Genomic DNA, 22024 nt, shown 5'->3' on the forward strand with positions numbered 1-22024 from the left:
GCCACTGACCCAATACAGTCATTGCAAAACCAAAGCCCCGCGTGTGTTGGCTTTCCGGGGGGGCACACACATCTTTGGTCCCCCCCTGCAAGGTTTGGGGCCAGACTGCGTGAGCGGGCGAGGGGGGGCGACTGCACGTCCTTTGGAGAAAGCAGCGACGAGGCGAGTGGGTCACAATGCGGGCGCACACCCCCGGGGAGCCCGGCGGAGATTGGCCGGCGGGCAGGCGAGGGGGTGTGACGGGGGACACCCTGCCCAGGTGAGGGGAGGGGCGGGGCGTGGCGGCTGCCCTGCGCGCCCGGCGGGCTATAAGATGCTGCGCGGCGGCTGCGGAGGCCGCAGTGGCCCCGCTGAGCATCCTTCCCTGCCGCCGGCACCATGGCCCTCCGCGGCGCCTTCGCCAGGCTGCTCAGGACCCAGGCCGGCTCTGCGGGGCAGCTCCAGAGGAGACCGGCGCACTCGGTGGCCCTCGTCGGGGCCCCGTTCTCCAGGGGGCAGGTGGGCGCCGCGCCGGGCCGGGCCGGGCCGGGCCGGACTGCCAGGGTGGGCGGAGAGGGCGCTTCCTCCGGCTCCTTGCGGAGGAGCTGCTCGCTCTGGCTGGGGGGATCCATGAGGCCGGCGCCCCTGGGCCAAAGGGGGCTCCCCAACCAGCCTTGCCCCTGGAAGGGGGGGCTTCACAGCTGGAGGGAGGAAGGAGAGGGGACCGTTGGTGAGGCTTCCCTGGGAGTAAGCCCTGTGGCTGTAATGGGCTTTACTTCTGAGTAGACAGGCATAAGATTGGACTCTGTGGCTGCAATCCTAGCCGCACTTACATGGGAGTAAGCCCTATTGACTATGATGGGATTTTCTTCTGAGTAGAAATGAATAGCTTTGGGCTCTGGCTGCAAATTCTAGCCACACTTACCTGCGAGTAAGTTCCATTGACTATAATGGGACTTACTTCTGAGTAGACAAGCATAGGCTTGACGTCTCAGTCTCCAACCAGCGCTCCCGTTTTGTCTTCCAGAAAAGAAGAGGAGTCGAGCGCGGTCCTGCAGCCATCCGGAAAGCGGGGCTGGCAGAGAAGCTCTCCGGCTTGGGTAAGTGACTTTGGCCGCTGTGGGTCCCTTCGCCTTCTTTTCTTCCCGATCTGCAATCTCTTGTCCAGTGGCGTAGCTAGAGGGGGGCAAGGCACTTTGCAGGAAACCACATGGGGTGTGCAAGCGGCCCCTCTCCTTGAAGGGGAGGGGCCGCTTGCACGTCCCAGTGTGGCTCCCTCCCAGTGCCTCCCAGTGCCTTGCCCCCCTCTAGCTACGCCTCTGCCTTGTGCCTCCTGATTGAGAGGCTGGGGGAGGGAGAAGGGAAGCTCCATGCAGGAGATGCGCCTTTCTCTTTGGAGGATGGGGCCCCCCCCATGTGAAGCCTGATCAGCATGTGAAAGAGAGGGGCCCTGGCCTCTGGTGGGCCTGAAAGGCCAGCATGATCTCCCTCCCCTTTTTCTCCTCTGGAATGTCTCCTTTTGTCTCTCTTGCCAGAGACTGGCTGGGCATATCTGCATAGCCAGGGGCTTTGTCCTTCCCAGCCAGAGAAAGGGAGCCTCTCCATCCTTTGTCTGCAATGAACATCTTTTTAACAGCAGAAGCTGCAACAGGGAATTGGAATTTAATTCAGTGCTCTGCTGCAGTGCTGGAAAGGTTCACTGAAGATGGTCAGTTTTCAATAAAGCCTCAAGAAGCTTTTCCTTGGTGGTAACACTGGTGATCCATTCACTAAAAAAATATATATTTTCAATCAATTCTGCTTGAAAATGAAATCTTCATAGGTACTTTGGTCCTTCGTAGAGGTGTCTGTCTCTGGTAACAACAACAACAACAGTATTTATATACCGCTTTTCAACAAAAAGTTCACAAAGTGGTTTACAGAGAAAATCAAATATCTAATGGCTCCCTGTCCCAAAAGGGCTCACAATCTAAAAATATGCAAAAGAACACCAGCAGACAGCCACTAGAAAAGACACTGCTGGGGTGAGGTGGGCCAGTTACTCTCCCCCTGCAAAATAAAAGAGGAGCACCCACTTGAAAAAGTGCCTCTTAACCAGTTAGCAGGGGTACCAGTTAGCAGGTAGTCTTGGTAAGACTTACAGCCCAAGTTTAACTGAACACAATGAACTTACTTCTGAGCAAAATAACACCATTTTCAAACACCTCTGTACATAGGTACTTGGTAAGAAAACTTTGCCAAAGTTGTTTCAGATTTCTCTAGGTTTGTTTGTTTTGTTTGTTTGCTGTGGCTTAAACTATGTTTTGTGCACCCAAAAACCTAACCCTAATACTGTACGTTCAGTAAATGTACTTCAAAGTAAGTGCCTACGATTGCAGCCTGAGGTCCAGAAAGCTCATACCAACAAACATTTGTCTAACAGAGTGTTTCTCAGACTTTGAGGGAGCTTTACTCCTTCAGTAAGTCTAGTAGATAGGCCTGCAGCAGGCTGTAGGAGGTGTGGGGAGCCCTGCGCTTGGCTTAGAACTTTAGGCTTGGAACGTTCAGAAAAAGTGGGTGCAAAGCACCTCCTGTGAAACGGAAGTGGTTTACACCTGCTTTTACTGATGCTTCCAAGCCTCGGGGAGCGCTGCACAGGGTTCCCTGCACCTCCTGCTGCAACCCTACCTACATAAAGTAAGTAGAAAGTGCCCCCTTCCATGTTGGTATCCTTCAGTCTCGGAAGACTATGGTATCGTGCTCTGAATGGTGGTTCTGGAACAGAGTGCCCTCCAGTGCGCGAAGCCTGGGTTGATATGGAGGATAGACTGTTACCCATGCAGCAAATCCCCCCTCTCCATGTCGCTGAAATGGTCCAATGGAAAGGCAGAGGCCAATACAGTTGGTTCCAGACCGTCGCAGGAGTTGCCAGAACGTGACTGTGTTCAGCCATGAACTGCCTCAGGGACTCCAGCTCCGGATTTTGCCTCGAGGTTGACTCCTGAAGCCTTTTCCATAACTGGATGTAGCCACAAGGCAGTGGAGGTTTGGGATCAGAGTTTTCCTTCTCTCAGATGAGCTACCTTCCCAGGCTAACCTACCTGTTCTACCCATCTACCTGTGGCTGTTTAGTCACCTCTTATGACAAGTACAGCCAAACTGAGGGCCTATTCTTATCCTCAGCCCCCAGGGAAGGAAAGTGCCCCCTATAGGAACATGGTCCTGGGTGTCGATTCCCTGCCTCTCCCCTTCCCCCTGCCCCTTAAAGGGATGGGGGAATCTTTACATGAACTGGTGGTTGTGACCCATCAGTTTGAAAACCACTGGTCCAACAGTAAACCACTCAGTTCAAGGGCTGGCCAAAGCAGGCACTAGCCAAGAGCACACATCCATCAGAGGGCCCACCTGGCCAGGTTGACCTCGGTACCAGTGGCAAAGGTAGTGCTCAATGCACCATCTGGGGGTGGACTGGAAACCAAATGTAGAATTTTGCTACAGGGCCCCGAGCAACCTGGTATCACCACTGTCAGATGTTTAATAATCTGGTCTGCTTCTGCTTAGGTGAGGTAGTTGATGTTATAAAATGTGTGCTGTAGGACTTATATATGCATTCTACCCATATTTTCAAATATTCCTGATTTCGAATAGCTGTTCTCAGCTAAATCTGTTTGGAGGTATGCCATCTTGGTTGGAATTGTCTGCTATAAATGTGACCATCTTCTTTGGTAATTTTTTCACTGGTGATCTTTGGCAGACCTCCAACAGGCCCCACCAGTGCAACAGGCAAGCTTGGGGCTGATATCTTTGGCTATGCTATATTGGGTAACATATTGCATTGGGTTAGATCTTAATTTTGAGTGGTATCAAACTTATGAAAGGGATCATCCCCTGTCTGTAGCAGCCTACTGTTCCCTTTGAAATGGCTCTCCTTAAGGTTAGGGGACTCTTGGGAAGTGGGTGAAATGAGGCATAAGGGCTTCAGGAGAAGAGGAAATCCTCAGAAACCATTTATGAAAGCCCCCCACCACTTGGTTGGCAGAAGGATTCCTCCTTCTCTCTGCAAGCTTTGTAACTCCCTCTGTCTCTTCCTGAGGGTCTGTCTTCCCTCAGAAGAGCCTTTCTGGGCTGCTCTGGGGAGTAGACCAAGGAAAATCTCCTGTGTGAATTTCATTCTTTTTCATTTTTGTATGTATTTTGATTACCTTTTACCTGTACTATATAGGCATTTCAACTTGCTGTTCAGTGCTTCTTGGCTTACCTGATAAAAGCACGATGCACAATCCAATCAAATGGAAAGTCCCAGTTATTTCATTGGAAGAATAAGCACGTATTGCAAGTCTCTTCCTTTCTGGTTACCGTCACATTACATCATTGTCAGTGAAGCTGTCATCGTAGCTAGGTTGACTTGGCTCAATCTACTTCCTTATGATTCAGCATTTGACACCACCCTACATGTAACTCTACTTGTGAGTCATGCAGAGCTTAGCGATATGATCATCATTCCTCATCTACCACAGGGATGAAGTAAAATTGTTTTGACATTCTAGAGTGTATTAAAACTTTTAAGATGTTTGAGCTCACTGGCACTATAAATGAAGTATAAAATGGTCATAAGAATGCTCTAATGACTGTGCAAGCACCTCCAGATCAGGAAACCTGGTGGTTAACTATGGGGATCAATCACATATTTACAGCTCAAACCCCTGCCCAGCTGGGTAAGAGAACATTACATCTGGTAGGCCCAGATAGGTCTACTCAGACCTGCAGCAGCAAAATTGCTGGCACAAGTCTGTGTGAACCAAAATCTGGGGATCAAATCTGGGAAGGGGATTTGAATTCAGAACTGGCAAATGGGTAGAGCTGGTGTGGGTCTGAGTTGACCCATTGCATATGTTGAGTCTTCTTTGGAGCAAGGAGACAAATGTGCTCTTACCCCAAGGAGACTTCCAGCAGCCAAAAATCACCTGCAGGATACAGCAGAAGCTGGACTGGCATTGCTGCATCACCATATGGGGTTTTAGTTAGGATTGGGCTGTTAGAAGCAAATTAATTTACCAAATTAATGGTGCTATCCTAACTGTGAGCTCTGCTCGTAGAATTAGTGTTCTGGCAGAAGAATGCAGGTTATGGCATCATAAATGCCACTGTGGAAGCACATGAAGGTACACATTTCTGGGCTGCTGCCGCAGATGATATGGTGGTCCCTGCACATGGCAGTGATAAAAACCTACCAATGTTGATAAGTTGGCATAGTGGGTGGAACATGACAGGGGGTGGGAGGTTTGGGATGGAACAGGAGGGGCCAGAGGTATGTCAGAGGTGGGAGGGATAGCACCTGTGTGAGTGACTTGCAACGGATGCCAGCTAAAGATCTAGTGCAGATACTAGGAAACCCATTGGTGATCGAGGGGTTTATGGGCAGGTAAGAGAAAATATTTTCTCTTGCATTTACCAAACCTATGATTGGCCCCCTCACCACAGCATGCAGCGCCCCCTATTTTGGCTGTACTTTATACTATGGTGGGGGGAAAGGGTCAGATTGGACAGTAAACATATCAGTTCATGATCACCTTCACACCGTGGTTGAAACTCTTATAATTAAGCAAGAGCAGATTTTCCTTTTGTGCTGTTTCAGTCAGTATGTCAACATGCCTATATAGAGAAGTACAAGTTGGCTGCTGAGAAAGAGCTTTGATTTCATCAGGCAGAGACAGTAAAATGCTGCTGATGGGGATGTGGTGTTTTCCTGGCTGTCAGGTTATTAGGTCATTGGAGCCGCAAACAAGAAATGTGGCAGTAAAGCAATAAAGAAACTGGAAACTTGTATTAGGCTGGCTAAATTTAAGTGAAGGTCTGGCTTTAAAAATACATGTTCAGTTTCTCTTGGGTTCCCTGCTAGAAACTTGCCCAGCCAAGCCATCAGAAAGGGCAGCTCAGATGGCAGAGGGTTTTCTGTTACAAGACTCGAGCACTTTGGCATTTTGATACTATCTACACATTGTGAAAGAACACACAGCCATTGCATCAGACAGTGATGCAGCATTGCTGTTTAAAAGTTTGTGGGCTGATTCATTTTAGGCATGTCTTTATTCCAAGGATATTGGAGTTGGACCTTCTGGGCTGGGGCACCTTCCTTATGAGGAAAGATTGCGGTGTTTGGGCCTCTTCAGCCTAGAAAAGAGGTGCCTGAGGGGGGACATGATTGAGACATACACAGTTATGCATGGGAAGGGTAGAGTGGATAGAGAGATGCTCTTTACACTCTCACACAACACCAGAACCAGGGGACATCCACTAAAATTGAGTGTTGGGAGAGGTAGGACAGACAAAAGAAAATATTTCTTTACTCAGCATATGGTTGGTCTGTGGAACTCATTGCCACAGAATGTGGTGATAGCATCTGGCCTAGATGCCTTTAAAAGGGGATTGGACAAATTTCTGGAAGAAAAATCCATCACGGGTTACAAGCCATGATGTGTATGTGCAACCTCCTGATTTTAGAAATGGACTACATCAGAATGCCAGATGCAAGGGAGGGCACCAGGATGCAGGTCTCTTGTGTGCTTCCGGCTGCTGTGAGATACAGGAAGCTGGACTAGACAGGCCTATGGCCCGATCCAGTGGGAATGTTCTTATGGAACATCTATCAGGTTTGGAGGACAAGCCTCCAGGGTTTTGAGCTGTATTTGTGTACCTGTGTTGTCATTGTCTAACACTTATGTAACAATTGCACTAGATGCATTGTGGGCTGTAATGTATTGAGTTCCCCCCTCCCACCTGGGCAGGTTGGAACAGATAATTGAAAATACTGGCGCTGGGTCTTAGTTGAATCATTTGAGACTACCGGATACTATAGTACTACTGATCCTAAGTGGGTTTGGATTAGGCAGTAATCTGCATGAGAGATCACTTGGAGCTTCATCTAAGAGCAGGCTGTATGGTATATATTTTTTTAGCTTATAAAAAACTTTCCCCTTCAAAGTAGGTGCTTTGTGTTATGCAGACCTACCCCCCAAAGACTGCCCAGTGGCTGGCCAGGTTACTGCAGAACATAGTGATTAGATGTTTTTCTCTGAATAGTGACAGTGGACAAAAGCATGTTACATTTGTATTATTCTTTGAAAAAAGTGTGTAATTCAAGTGAAAGTCCAAGCATGTTCACTCACCTTTTGTAAATGTGAGGGTGTGGTCTCCTTATGCAAGTCCAATGGGGCTATTGCATAATCAGTGATGTAGTTATAAAGCAGCTATTTATGTACTGAATTAAATGAGTGAATGCTAACCACCTGTGTATCTTGTCAGCAGGCTGGGCTGCACAATCCTTGCTAATCCAACTTCTTCTGTTCTGCTTGTTCTCAGGCTGCCAGGTGTATGATTTTGGAGATCTAAGTTTCACGGAGGTGACCAATGATGAAGTCTACAACAACCTAGTCAGCTACCCACGCTCTGTAGGATCAGCTAGCCAAGTTCTGGCTGACACTGTGCATGATGCTGTGGCTGCTGGGCGCAGCTGTGTAACCATTGGAGGTGATCACAGGTGAGCCAGGAGTTCAGTGAAGAAAATTGTATAATGAATTTAATAAGCCTTACAAATGTATTGTGTAGAGTGAACTCCTGCTTTGCTGAATTCATTGATTCAGATTTATGGCAGCTCATTGAAGTGGTTAGTACGAATATATGTTTAGTGATGCTCTGGCAGTTAGAGCAGCCATTCTCAACAGGAGCCACATGGCCCCCTTGGAGCCCTGGCACATTTGGTCACAGACTGAAAACCATTCTGTTTATCTGTTCTTGTTGTATACTTGATGGGAGGGAGGGGGCTGGAACCTGAGAAGAGCTCCTAAAGAGCTGTAGCAAAAAAAAAAAGTTGAGAACTGCTGGTCTAGGGAATGGCAAGTTATAGGAACTTCCACATCAGCCACGTCACAGAATAAGGTTACTAAAGGCCCAATCCTATGGCTTGCTGCACTGCTAGAACTCACATTCTGGTGGTGCAGCATGCTTTGTTGGTTGCAAAAGGCGACCTGCCATTCTGTGTAGCTGGGCTGCTCCTGCAAGAAGTGTGTGGCCAGGACCATACACCAGCAGCCTCCAAAGAAACTTTCACACTGGTAAGTTGGTGTGAAGGGCAGGCAGTGGATGGAGGAACAGAGCTGACGCCAGGTCAGGCAGGAGGATGTGTCACAGTCAGGAGGGACTGGTATTGATGGCAGCAGTTCTGCCAATATGTCTTCCCTTTCTTGGCCAGCAATCACTGGTGCAGTTGAGGTGGGCCCATTGCAGATGTGGAGACTGGCCTCTGGACCAGTTACCTTACTGGAGGATGTTACCTTAGTGGAGGAGACCTTTGGGAATGCCCTGCCCCCCTGCAGGATTCAGTGTGCCCTCTAGTGGCATAATTGCATCAGCAGAGGACTATATGAGTGGACTCCCCATGAAAGTTATTTAATAAGACTAAATTAATGTGATCAATTCAATCTAAAAGGTTTGAACCACCCACCACAGTGGGCCCATGTATCTACAGATTTCACTGTCTCCCAGCTCTTGTTGTCTCTGGAAGATTAGAGGGGCCCTGAAACCTGCAGATTTAATTATCTGTGAGTTTCGGTATCCATGGGGGTTCCTGGAACAGAACTCCCTGTGGAAAACATGTGCCCACTTGTATTTCCATATCATATGTACCAGAGTTGCTTGTGGGCCATAATCTCTACCATTTATCTGTTTTTAAGATGCCTATATAAAAATTTGGTGAGAAGTCTAATGAGAACAAAATACAGGTGCTGCTGTTGTGGATGAGAAGTGTACCTCTTCCTCTTGCTTGTGAGCTTTCTAGAGGCAGCTCATGGGTCACTGTGTGGGACAGGATGCTGGATTAGCTGTGTCTTTAGCTTGATCCTACTAGGCTTTTCTTGTGTTCTTATACAATAACCCACACTCATTCTCAGATGCCCTAAAGTTGCTTGTGCTTATGTAGGCTTGGAAAATCAAAACTTGTACCTGTTGTATTTTTCCAGTTTAGCCATTGGTTCCATCACTGGCCATACAAGGCAATACCCAAATTTATGTGTGATCTGGATTGATGCACATGCTGACATTAATACTCCACTCACATCTGCATCTGGAAACCTCCATGGACAGCCAGTCTCATTTCTTTTAAGAGAACTTCAAGATAAGGTCAGTATATTCTAATTTCACCATCTAGTCTATTATCAAATAAAGGTGATACCTATGAAAAATAACATCCTCCTATGTAACTTATATATTGTGGTGTGGGCAAGATGGTTTGACTCATAACTTCCTGGAACTACAGCACAGTTCGTGATATTGCAGTTTCCACCCACAGAAGTGCATGTGAACGCTCCCATATGGAAAACATACATATGAACCAAACACCTTTTTTACCCTTAACAAGTAGTCCCACAATTGACTAGACAATAACTGAAAGGCTAGACTTTACCTGTATCTCTCTTTGTAACTTCACTCATCAGGAAGGATTATGCACAAACATTTTTAATAGACAAACCTCATTTTTACTTGTTCAAGGTTGTTTTTCTTGACCACGTTTATTTCATAATTCCCTCTTGATTAAGCAGTATTAAGACATCTGTTAATACATGACCATTTTGAATTGCCAGCACACACGGAATCCCAAGGCCCTTCCTGGACCTGATCTGCCTGCATGGATCAACGCATGTATCCATGTACTTATGCCCAGCAATATCACTGGCACAGGTCCAAGTTGACCTGTTGCAGCTGCTAATGCTTACCCCAGGGCAAAGGGACAACTGTCCCCTTACCCTGAGAAGACCTCCAACAACCAAAATCTTCCATGGGAAACAACATAGCATGTGCTGGTGCTTCTTCATCACCACACAGGGATTTATATTGGATTGGGCTGTTAATTTTATTCATATTTTCTTTAATGTAAGGCATTACGAGTGCCTTCAGGACCACACTTGTTTCCTATCTTCCTCTATAGATTCCACTGCTTCCTGGATTTTCCTGGATAAAGCCCTGCCTTTCAAGATCAGATATTGTATATATTGGCCTGAGAGATGTAGATCCTGCTGAACAGTAAGTGCGAGATAGCTGGATTGGGAGAGCTTTGTTTCTGCCTTGGGTTACTACTGCATTTATAGGCTATTGATGTCAGTCAGAACTAGGCTGGTTTATAGCACACACTGATTGCTTTAAAATGTTTTTCTTAACAGCTACATTTTGAAGAACTACAACATACAATATTTTTCAATGAGGGATATTGATCGTTTTGGAATTCAGAAAGTGATGGAAAGAACATTTGATCACCTTTTGGGCAGGTAAACACTTCTGGGAGAGAGACATTTGGGGAAACAGGGTTAGACAAAAAGTACCTTCTCACAGGTTGAAACATTATCTGTTTGCCATAGCCTATGGATCATTCCTTTGTTCCCATATAGCATAAGCTATTTATTGCACATGGATTTGTTCTATAGAATTAAGTGTAATCCACCTTCCACAGGGGACAAAGACAAATCCATCTGAGCTTTGACATTGATGCCTTTGACCCAGCACTGGCTCCAGCAACAGGAACTCCTGTCTTGGGTGGTTTAACATATCGTGAAGGCATGTATATTTCAGAAGAAATACACAACACAGGTAAGAACCAGTCAAGCATTTTTATTCATTTATGATGACACAGTACAAAAAATAATCAAGTATATGCTTGCATGGTAGTTACATTTTATAAAAGTATTCAGATTCTCTAAGTCAAAATGAAGGACTGTAGCTCAGCTCAGAAGCTCAGATTCTTTAACTCTCCTCTCTAACAAATTCATAAGGAAACAGAATTGACTGGACAGTAACACAACCTTTTTCTTTTGAAGGTTGGGAAAACAGTGTTTTCAAGATCTGTCAGCCAATGCATGAATCATATCCTGGTTACTTAAGACAGACTTTATTTGAAGGTCACTAAAATAAATCCTTAAAAGCTCTGCCTAACAAGCATAGACCTTCTTAATGTGGAAGGACAGCCTTTTCTATAGGACCAACAATTTTAGCTGCTGTAGTCCTCACTGCTACATCTTGCAGTCCTGTAAATTTGGTAGTTTTCTAAAAGAGAAAAATAGCTAAAATCTTTCACCTTCTCCTCCCTCTTTAGACAGTTTTAATTGTAGCTGCTAGACTTTTAATGCCTCAAGGGTGTATCTAGTAATGTTCTTTTAAACATTTAATTGTCTGCAGTTTCCATCTTATTCATGGTTGTATGCTATTAGAAATAACGCCTAGAATCAGGACGGAAACTGCTAGCAGTTTATTATTGTTGCTTGAAACAGTGCATTACAAGTCAAATGTACAGTATGATATTGAATAGCATTTATAAAAGGAAGGAGTTCCTTCTAGTGAACATATGGCTAGAAGGTTGGATTTACATAGTATCCAGAGGCTGTACATGAAGTACTGTCCTTTGGGTAAGGTAGAGCTTAAAAAAAAAACCAGTATAAATATTCTGCTCTCCTGTTTCTTTCTTATGACTCACTGTCTTTAATTTCTCAGGTCTCCTTTCAGCTGTGGACCTTGTAGAAGTAAATCCATTGCTTGCTGCTTCAGAGGAAGAAGTGAATGCAACAGCTAAACTTGCAGTAGATGTGATTGCAACATGCTTTGGGCAGACGAGAGAAGGAGCACACTTTGTATTTGATGATCTCCCAACACCCAGTTCACCAGATGAATCCGACAGTGAAGAAGAAATACGGATCTAGGACACGTTTTTGGCAGAAATTTCACACTGGGCATTATAATGGTGATCTACTCAAATGGACAGATGTAACATGTTCTGAAGTGTTCACGAGTTCTGGCGAGACTAGTTTCTTTTTCCACCTTGTGACCAAACTGCTATATATTACAAGTTAGACAATACATCAGTTTAGTCAAATTACCTTGTAATTTACACAAGCTTACCATCGTTGTACTCTGTCTTTCTGCCTAGACACGTTCCTTCCAGTAGTACTGCACACACTCAGATGAATATGCTATTAGACTGACAATACATCAGCAGTGTCCCCCAACTGCATTAGGTGCAATCCAACACTGTCAGTTTATACCAAAGAGTTGCTGCTCAGCAATGTCTCTGCATAGTCCTTGGGGTGGATGGAAGACATAAGCAGACAGCTGTGCATCTTGAAAGCTCAGCTGAAGAACTTGTAGTAGACAACACCTGCCAGAATGGCTAGCTCCAGAATGATAATTACGGACAGCAACAATTTGTTTGTCATGAGCCTTGAAGGAGAAATGTGACATGTTATTTGAGTTTAAAGAAATCCATCATTTTCTAATTCAGGCTTACTAAGATGGAATGGAAAGCTAAATACAATAATTTCATTAATCTTGGGTTTATAAATGTAGTTGCAGAACAACCTTTATGTGGGAAAGAAAAAAACCAAAATGGAAAACTTGGGTTTGTCACAAAAGTTGCCTTATAAGGAATGCTAGGAGTCATGTTTTATTGTGAGAAATCTGTTCACTAGAATCTGACCTATTATGGAACCCTTCACAAAAGTTGAGAGGGTTCCACAGAGAAGCTAAATGAGACATCTCATCAAATCACAGGTTAGTTACCACAGGTTGTACACATGGTTTGTGTACAAAACACATACTGTACTATGGTTTATTATGCTATGCTTTTTTCCCTGCTCATCTTCCCCAAGAGTTCCTGGATGCTATTTATTGCTATTATTCTTGCCTGACAGTTGGCAAAGTGACACACCATACATACAAGTCCTGTTACTAATGGAAGCAACCCCAAGAAGTGCTGTGCATTCTTTCTTCTTTTGAGGTTCTGTTTTAGAAGTGTACCCTTCTGTCTTCTTTCACTGTCTCAAATCAAGTGTGCCCTTAAAATGAGCAACACTACCCTCCATTTTTCATTCTACAAACAAAAATTAGCTATATGCAGCCAACCAATGGAGTGGGAACTGTGCCACTGAACCACCAGGAAATATGACAGGCATGTATTGACAATAGTGGAGGGTGGGCCTAATTGTGGAGGTGAGTCTATAGCAGTCAGCGGTATTGTGGTGAGATATTGTGGCTAGAGCCTGAAAACCGCTCCATGATTTGGGAAAGGGAGCAAAAAAATTAATCTCAAAACATGTCAGTGGGGCTTATTGTTCAGGTGGCATACCCTCCTTCCCACTCTAAACTTAGTACTGGAAACCATGGCGCTCCTATCATCATCTTCTACAATGCCCCAGAAGCACTGCAGTGTTGTGATGCATCAGGTGTAGGGAGGGGAGGGAAATAGTGGTAGCCGGGAGCTGTCCAATGAAAGGAACTGTGTGTCTGCTGTCACGCATCCTAGAGTTAAAAGAAAGGGGGAAAGGAAAAAGCCAGATTGCTGCTAGTATGATGGAAAGCCTTCCCCCATCAGCAAAATGACGTCCACTTTTACTGGTGTGATTATCAGTATCTGTTGGAATACTGTCAATACATTCCCTTGTACAGTTAGTTCAGTAATTAAAAAGAGTATGTTCTTAGTATTTAGTGCTTGTTCCTTTTTTTGTTCACACACTGGAAACTGAATTAGCAGAACACCAGAAAGCAAATGCTAGACAGGGCAGTGCATGGGGAGACTGTGGCCAGACTACAGTGCAAACGAAGGGGTGCTTAAGGAACTACCAGTGGGAGCTGCTCAAACGTCTTCATTTTCTTGTTATGAGGGACTCTCTTCTCCATGGCACAATGCTTTCACAATTTGGATGCAGTCACCAAAATTGGTCTGACTTGCTTTATCAATTTATGCCTCTTTAGATCTTTTGCTCTTCATATATCTTACTAAGCACTTGTTCTGAAGGAATATAAATAAACTCAGTAACCAAACCTTTTGTTACTTCCATATTCAAAATGGAAACCATTCCATCATAGAAGTCCTGTATTCTTTTGCTCATGTGATTGCACTCCCATTTTCAAAAACATTACTTGTCCCATGCCTAGTAGTGGTGCAAGGATAAGATAATATCTGACTTAAGGGTTTAGATTTGTTAGGCACAAAGGAGCATTTTGGAATAAGTCTGTACATAAAGGATGACCTTCACTTGAACACTAATTCAAATAAATAAGCATACAGTAAAGCATATACGTATATAAATAAAATACACATATGCCCCTGTATATAAACCTGCCAACTGCTAAATGTTTTTCATCCATCAGCTATCTTAAATTTAACTGATGTGAGAAATCAAGAAAACAGTTTGAAAGCTACATTTAGTCAAAAACACAGTAGGGCAAAGGAAGAACCTGGAAACTAAACACAAGCTAAAGTGCTAATTCAGTCAAGGGAATTTTGATTAGAGACAACACAACTGATTTCTTTAAGTGTTATCTTACTAACCTTCGTGACATGGAGCGCAGTATCTTCCGACTTTTGCTCAAGTTTTCATTTGTGTTCACTAGCTAAAAAGAAAAAACTTGTTATTAGCCTGTAAGTCAGTAGTTCCCACACTTACCTGGAAGTAACTCCCACTACACAAAATAGGGCTTACTTCTGAGTAGACATTATTATCATTATTAATATTAATATTAATAGTATTTATATACCACTTTTCAACAAAAGTTCACAAAGCGGTTTACAGAGAAAAATCAAATGACTAATGGCTCCCTGTCCCAAAAGGGCTCACAATCTAAAAAGATGCAAAACACCAGCAGACAGCCACTAGAAAAGACACTGCTGGGGTGAGGAGGGCCACTTACTCTCACCCTGCTAAATAAAAGAGCAGCCGCCACTTGAAAAAGTGCCTCTTACTCAGTTAGCAAAGACTAGGATTGCGCTTGTAAGCACATGAAACAAAGACTTAAATTTCAGACAAGAGACTTTACCAAACAACTGGGTAAAAAGGACCTTTACAATCGATGCATCTCTTATATGACACAGTAAAAGCAACTGTCCTGGTCATCCCATAATGGCATGGCATTTTTTCCAGACTACTTGATAGAGTCTTCCTTGTGACTTTTTTAAGAGTGTGAGCTCTTTAGGGACCGCGAACCATGTCCTAATTTCTTTGGCTATGTAAATCAACTTGTAAATTGTTTTGTCGCCATTAATATGAATAACAATACTATAAATATAAACCATGGATATTGTCACATGAAATAGAGGTTTTTCATGCAAGAATGTCAATTAGCCCATTGTCTTAATATCTATAGTGCTTCTCAATTCTGATATAGAATAGTATGTCTCGCAAGAAGCCAGTCATTTTTAATCAAGGCTGTTTGAGCCCTGTAACCAAACAATTCGTATTTCTGTACTGATAAAATATTAACTCTGAAAAATATAAAATTTTGAAATTGAATAAATTTCCATACCTGAGCTTATTTTGTGTACTTCAGTCTGGCTTTTTTGCTGCAGAGGGGGGCCAATAACTATGTGAATTACTGAAGTCCATCTCCACAACCACTGAAAACTCATTCAGCCAGGGCCCCTAGCCCAGCACTATCAGGAAACTACCCTCCAGAAGGAGCCAAATCACCACAAAACAGTGCCCCAGAACCCCAACCTGGCGAGACAGCCCAGAAAGATACCATGTTGAATAGCAGGAGTGGGCAAACTTTCAATTTTAGAGATCCTGGACCTTTAACAATTGTATAGAAGAGGAAATTTCAGCAGCTGCAGCTTGTCATCTCACAGATGACAAGTTGTACCTGCTGAAATTTTGTCACCCCAAAAGAGCAAAAGAGCTTCCCTGGCTGGGGCATGAACCTGAAGTGGGTTCAGATTACTATTTTTAGCTTTTCTGAGGCTTGCAGAGCCCTGCAGAGGGGTCTGTGAGCTCCCCACACCCTCCAGAGGGCTGGTACTGCCAGAGGTAAGTAAAAGAAAAAAAACTTTTGTCCCTGGCAGCAGCGTGATCACAGTGATCACGTCGCTGCCTTCACCATCACCCAATCTCTTACATGGGCAAAGACAGGCCTTCCCTTGTCTGGGGCACTGGGACACCCCAATTTGGGAAATTCTGCCATAATGCCTCTTAAGTTGCTATATGTTTACATGAAGATATGCAAGAGACCCAACACTTCTAACAAAGACAGACAAGAGCATTCTTTGCACTCACTCTGCTTTTTGTGCGTTCCAGCTGCTCCCGCTGCTCTCCAAGTTCTTCAATTATATCAGTACCAATTTGATCTGTCTCTGCAGCAATCTGATGTGAACGCTCAATGCTTTGAGTTGCTCGGTTCAAGCTTTCTGTTCCCTGAAGCAGCAATACCCTCTGAGATTGTGCCCGAGTCTAAGAAAGACAATATCTATTTTAGAAGTGGATAAAATGTTATCTACAGATAAGCTGCCCAAACCAGTGACAGTCTCCATTTCATAGAAACATTTGACAATTGTACTGTATAAACATGTCAAAAGTACCTGCTTTTGTGCTTGTGGAACCTTTTACTACAGCCCAAAGATTTGTGCATATTATTCCCAAGGGAAAACATCTACATCAGCTGTAAAAAGAAGTGGCTGAAAAGACGCACCTTCCCCAGATTACAATAATTTGAATGTTTCAAGACATACATCTCATGCAGGAGGAGGAATCACCTGACTTCAAGCCTCCACATATGATATTTCTACAATACAAATGCAGACCATTCATGAAGTACAATATGTAACTAGTGACAATGCTCCACAATTACACCAGCTAGCATAACCCTTCCACCCCAGTCCTATAGCAATTTGATAACACTCTCTTCCTTCCACATCATGGCAGGCAAGGGAGCAGGAAGCAGCATTTCATATAGCATAGCAGAGAAAGAAGCAAGCTGCACACATTTAACCCTTGAACCTTTTTCCCTCACTCATACCTACAAACACCAACATTAACATTCAGCCCAGTATCACTAAGCTGATGAGCTAACCACCAAACAAGTTATAGCTACAGTAGAATTTGGAAACCAACTACATAAATTCACAGGGATCACACATTGTAGCAGTTCTTGAATTATTTGTTCAAAGGGTCTGACCCTTAACATTTAGTACAAAATGGAATGATGGATACATGGATGAGATAGGCAGAATCAGACACATTATCAAAACATGTTTCAAATATTGTGAAGGTATATTGTTTACTTTATAAACACTTCTGATAACTGGACATTTTACAGTCAAAATTTTCAAATCAAACTTTTGGCCCAATCCTATCCATTGCTGGCATGCATCAAAAGTGCCATAAGGTGCTTTGCCACAGCACAACTTCCAACCGCACCAGAAGAAAGGTCAGAGCCTTCCTGCTGGCATGCCGAGGAATACCCACTAGAGCAGGTAAGATCACCAAAGGGGTGGGATCTGTAGCACCGGCATGTGCCCCATCCTATTCCCCCCCTTTCCCAGGCCTGATCCACTGGCATGAGTCAACATGGACTTGTGCCAGCTTTAGAGCTGGTGCAGATCTAACCAGACCCATTTCAGTTTCTGGGGTTTACCTTGGGGCAAGGGGAAAAATGTCCTCTTACCTCAAGGAGACCTCTAGCAGTTGAAATTATCCCCCAGGATGCTGTTTATCCTGCACCAGCACTGCTGCATCAGCACAGGGAAATTCAAGTAGGATTCGCTGCCCATTTCAGTGTCCTCAGTTGATATCATTCCTATGATGCTAAGGTTTCCTACCTCATGTACCTAAAAATTCCTCTATTTTGTAGAACAATCTACTAATAAGGATTAACAGAGGGTGAATCCAGATGACCATTCTACCATCCATCTTCACCAGAACTGGCCCATCCACAAAACAGATGGTGTCACTGGCATCGAGCAGCAGGTGGTGGAGGAAGCAGCAGGCTTATGGTGCCCTTCATTCCAGGAAGGACACTTCCTTATACATTTAAGGGACCATGCAAGGAAGGACCATGTAGCATGCAAGGAAGGAGCAAAGCAGGTGGATATGGAAGCAGATCACTGCTGCCCACCCCTAAAAAAGCTGCACGGGTTGCATTCATTCACATTGCTCCTTCTTTGCAATCTGTTGAACTGCAAGGAAGCTGGGAGTTCCCAGCATGATCCACAACCTTTCTGAAGGTCATATATAACAGTTATGCCTTCTTGCAATATTACCATCAATATAAAAAACTCACATCCATGTTAAAATGGACATTAAGATCGCAAAAACCAGAAAAGATTTGCCACCCATTAAAAAAAAAAAAAAACACACCTTAAATTTAGTGAATATACCTAGTACTCACACTCTTCTCATTTTCTGTGGAGAAAATTCCAAGCTTTGGATCTCCATATCCTCCTGGAACCACTCCTAAATCTGTACTTCTCATTTTCCTCTGGAACGTGGCAAGGTCTCTTCTATAAGATCGAATTTTGGCCATCATCTGGTTTTGGAAGGACACTGGAGCATATTTCAGTTCTTCTTCCATTTCTCGTAGCTTTAAGTAAAGAAAACAAAATGTCAAAATCCCTGCTACATGTGTGCATTAAGTATGGCAGTCAAGTCTGAGGAAGATCAATTTGCCAGGGGCCCAAGTGATATACTACTGCTGTGAAAACTTTATCCCCCACCCCAGATCTCTCAATAAGGTACATGTGACCATTTTTTATGATTAATGTAGGATGTGCTACTACTCAACAAATTACTATGATTTCTGATTTCCTTAAGTCATCCATTTTCAACCACTGTGCCTTGGCACACTGGTGTGCTGTGGATGGTCTGCAGGTGTGTCGCAGGAGTTTGAGGGAGGATCATTTGTTAGTAGGGCCACTGGAGGATTCAAAACCCTGCTGTCAGTGCAGTGTGACTTGTCAATTGTAAAAAAACTGATGGTGTGCCTTGATAATTTTAGTGCCTTGTCAGTGTGCTGTGAGATGAAAAAGGTTGAAAATCGCTGCCTTACGTGATGGAAGACTCCTGGAACAGGAACAAAAATTAATAGAATAAAACATGCAGTCTTAGAACTAAAAATAAGGCACACCAAGATTATTGTCTTCCTCTCTGATCTTCTATTCCCATTATTCTATCTAGCTGTTCCCTATACAAACTCACTATTAATTTGAGCCTAGGTCTCACTGAGATGGTAAATTCAAGTCTAATCTTTACCATCTCAAAATAGTGGTAGGGAACTGAGCGAATGATCCTATTCATTTCAAAAAATTCTGCACATGAACAAACAACATGAAGGCTAGGCTAAGAACTCTTCTCTCTACATAGTTTCCTACCACTGTTCTTTGTAAGAAAGAGCATTCAGTCATGTGAGTCACCACACAGTGCATGAAATGGCACAGCCTAAACATTTTGCTTCTGTGAGAAGTGAGCTTTCGTTGCTGGCCTGCGGAAATTTCTGCAGACAGTAGAAACTCAAGAACAGAGGAATCTTAGGTGAAACAAAAACAAGGGCCAAGATCCAAAGGATCATGAAACTAGTGCCATGTATCTATGAGGTTTAAGTTTTACTTTTCTTAATCAGCAATTCCCTGTACTGCATGGCAACGTTCTTTAAAACTGAGGGGAGTTTCAAGACCAACTTGTGATACAGCATGGGTGTCCACCGTTTAAAGATAAAATCTCAAAAATTCTACTGGGCTAGCATATGCTGGTTGGGATTGATAACTCTACAGCTACAGTAGCGGTAAACACATCTGACTGTTCCAAGCACTCTTTTTTGCTTTGGTTTGGCATGCTACTAATTTAACAGAGAAGAACAAAGGAAAGCAGAGACAAAGGGTGCAATCCTAACCCCTTATGTCAGTACATTCCAGCACTGGCATAGCAGTGCCAATGCGACGTGTGCTGCATCCTGCAGTTGGGTGTCACTCACGGAGGCCTCCTCAAAGTAAGGGAATGTTTGTTCCCTTACCTCAGAGCTGCATTGCCCTTATGTCAGTGCTGGAAAGCATTGACATAAGGGGTTAGGATTGTGCCCAGTGTTTTAAAATGGAGTTTTCTAATCAATGCTAAACAGCAGAGCAAGTTCTTACACCAAGTATTCTGTTCATTCTAAATTGAACTAAAGAGTTTTCACATCTTCTGGGGCTTTAAGAGTTCCTTTCCTCTAATCATAATTCACATCCTTACTGTTTCATTTGCTTCTTTTTGTTTTTCATCAAATTCTCGTATCAGTTTCTTCTTCTCCTCTGGAAGACATAACAGATAAACATTTATCAAAGAAAGGAACTAATACATCAGTCCAGCAGCATGGAAGGCACTTTCAGGGTAAATTCATGCAATAAAACATATACTAAATTTTTCAGAGAAAACCTGTAGATATCATTTTATAGCTTGGTTCTATGTAAAAACATCGTTCTTACTATCTGTCCATACTGGTTCTTGTGAAACTAATCTCAGAAATTTTATTTCAAAAAGGAATTGCATCTAAAAAAATCTTTGAACAAGATGAAATTCATTTGGCCAGGCATACTCCTCTACAAAGGAGTTGCCAATCCTCAGATAACAAGGTTAGCACAATAACAAGGTTAGTACAAAACTGGAAACACTTGAAAACTTTGATTGAATTGGCCATTGAGATAGTAATGCAATAATGAAGATCTGTGGTTTCTCTTCCAATGAAACTCATATATCCTAAGCCAAATATTTCACAATGAAACATTTTTCTACTATGAAGTCTCTTGGAACCATCAAGTAGAATATAAGTATCCTGTAACAACAGATCCATAGGACCTACCAACCACTGGACCCCCATAGCAACGCCCCCCCTCCACCACATACCAACCACTGGACCCCCATAGCAACGCCCCCTCCACCACATACCAACCACTGGACCCCCATAGCAACGCCCCTCCTCCCCCACCTACCAATGCCCCCCACCTACCAACCTCTGGACCCCTCATGCCAAAGCCCCCTCCCCCACCTACCAACCACTGGACCCCCATAGCAACGCCCCCTCCCCCACCTACCAACCACTGGACCCCCATAGCAACGCCCCCCTCCCCACCTACCAACCACTGGACCCCCACAGCAACGCCCCCCTACCCACGGCCGGGCTCCCGCGCAGCCTTTCCGGGGCGGCCCGTAGCTCCCCGTGCAGACCGCGGAAGATCTCGTGCAGCCGCTCCAGGTGCTCCGAGGAGCCGGGGCCGGAGCCGCGCTCCACCATGACGCCGGGGCCGGGGCCGGGGCCGCCTCAGACAGACTCGCTGGGGCTCCGGGCCGCCACCACCGCCCGGGCACTTCCGGGACAGAACCAGCCGCTCGGCCGGGCTCCTGCCGCTCTCGGGAGCCTGCAAGCGACGCCTCCGTCCCGTCGGTGCAGGCACAGCAGCGCCGCTCCGGTCCTGGCGGGGAAGTCCTTCGTCCGAGGAAGCCCGAAACATGCCCGCGGCGCCGGCTATCTTTGCCAGGTGCTGCGCTCTCTGCCTGGAAGGGGGAGGGCGGGGCAGAGCCAGCACCTGCACGTCTACTCTGAAGTAAGTCCCAGTAGAGTCAGTGGGGCTTACTCCCAGGTAAGTGTGCATAGGATAGCAGCCTGAGAGCCCAAGCCTAGGCATGTCTACTCAGAAGTAAGTCCCATTATAGTCAGTGGGGCTTACTCCCAGGTAAGTGGGGATAGGATTGCAGCCTGATGGTTGCCATCCTGTGCCAAGAATGCTTTTTTTCAACTTTGGGTGTGGAGCCAGTTTCAACCCTATTTGCAGCTCAATCCTTTGCATGTCTACTCAGAAGTAATCCCCAGTGGAGCCCCATTCCAGATATACAAAACTATGCAGGGGATGGCTAGAGTGGATAGGTGGATGTTCTTTCCCCTCTCCTTTCTTGCACTTTGCACCTTTCTTGCAAGGTGACCAGGTCCAATGGAGGGCAGAGTGTGGATACCTTTAACCATTGATCAGGGAATGTTGGCAGGTGCAGCTTTTGAAACCCTTCCATGCTGAGCCACACACGCCCAAATTCCCTCTTCTAAACAAAGGTTAAAAGCAGGGGTGCTCACACTTTTTTGGCTCGAGAGCTACTTTGAAACCCAGCAAGGCCCAGAGATCTACCAGGGGGGAAGGAAGTGTCTGACAGACACCCCCTTTAATGTATGGAGCCCCTGCTGGAGTCTAGTCAGTTTTGTTGCTGCATGCCTGAAGAGCAGCTAAAGTGTCAGTTTCAGTGTC

General features: G+C 44.7%; 2 protein-coding genes across 2 annotated transcripts; one reads left to right on the forward strand and one right to left on the reverse strand.

Annotated features, from left to right (window-relative positions):
- The first annotated feature begins 378 nt into the window (after window positions 1–378).
- Window positions 379–11696, forward strand: ARG2 (arginase 2). Its single transcript, XM_066638449.1, has 8 exons — window positions 379–498; window positions 1007–1079; window positions 7318–7495; window positions 8973–9132; window positions 9938–10032; window positions 10170–10274; window positions 10457–10593; window positions 11491–11696. The coding sequence occupies exons 1-8, from the start codon at window positions 379–381 to the stop codon at window positions 11694–11696; spliced, it is 1074 nt and encodes a 357-aa protein (XP_066494546.1).
- VTI1B (vesicle transport through interaction with t-SNAREs 1B) lies at window positions 10612–21137 on the reverse strand. The gene is made up of 6 exons (XM_066638461.1): window positions 20901–21137; window positions 19986–20044; window positions 18151–18342; window positions 16041–16214; window positions 14324–14385; window positions 10612–12213 (listed from the first exon to the last, which is right to left on the reverse strand). The coding sequence occupies exons 1-6, from the start codon at window positions 21022–21024 to the stop codon at window positions 12123–12125; spliced, it is 702 nt and encodes a 233-aa protein (XP_066494558.1). The 5' UTR covers window positions 21025–21137; the 3' UTR covers window positions 10612–12122.
- Window positions 21138–22024: the final 887 nt, after the last annotated feature.

The sequence above is a fragment of the Tiliqua scincoides genome, chromosome 1 (genome assembly GCF_035046505.1).
Source record: "Tiliqua scincoides isolate rTilSci1 chromosome 1, rTilSci1.hap2, whole genome shotgun sequence".
NCBI lineage: Eukaryota > Metazoa > Chordata > Lepidosauria > Squamata > Scincidae > Tiliqua > Tiliqua scincoides.

Excerpts from the sequence above, each read along its gene's own strand:
- ARG2 (XM_066638449.1), top strand. The coding sequence starts at position 379 with ATGGCCCTCCGCGGCGCCTTCGCCAGGCTGCTCAGGACCCAGGCCGGC. Across the intron at positions 1,080-7,317 it reads AGAGAAGCTCTCCGGCTTGG|GCTGCCAGGTGTATGATTTT; the intron begins GTAAGTGACTTT and ends GCTTGTTCTCAG. Across the intron at positions 10,594-11,490 it reads AGAAGAAATACACAACACAG|GTCTCCTTTCAGCTGTGGAC; the intron begins GTAAGAACCAGT and ends TTAATTTCTCAG.
- VTI1B (XM_066638461.1), bottom strand. The coding sequence starts at position 21,024 with ATGGTGGAGCGCGGCTCCGGCCCCGGCTCCTCGGAGCACCTGGAGCGG. Across the intron at positions 20,045-20,900 it reads GCGCGGGAGCCCGGCCGTGG|AGGAGAAGAAGAAACTGATA; the intron begins GTAGGGGGGCGT and ends TATGTCTTCCAG. Across the intron at positions 12,214-14,323 it reads CTGCGCTCCATGTCACGAAG|GCTCATGACAAACAAATTGT; the intron begins GTTAGTAAGATA and ends TTCTCCTTCAAG.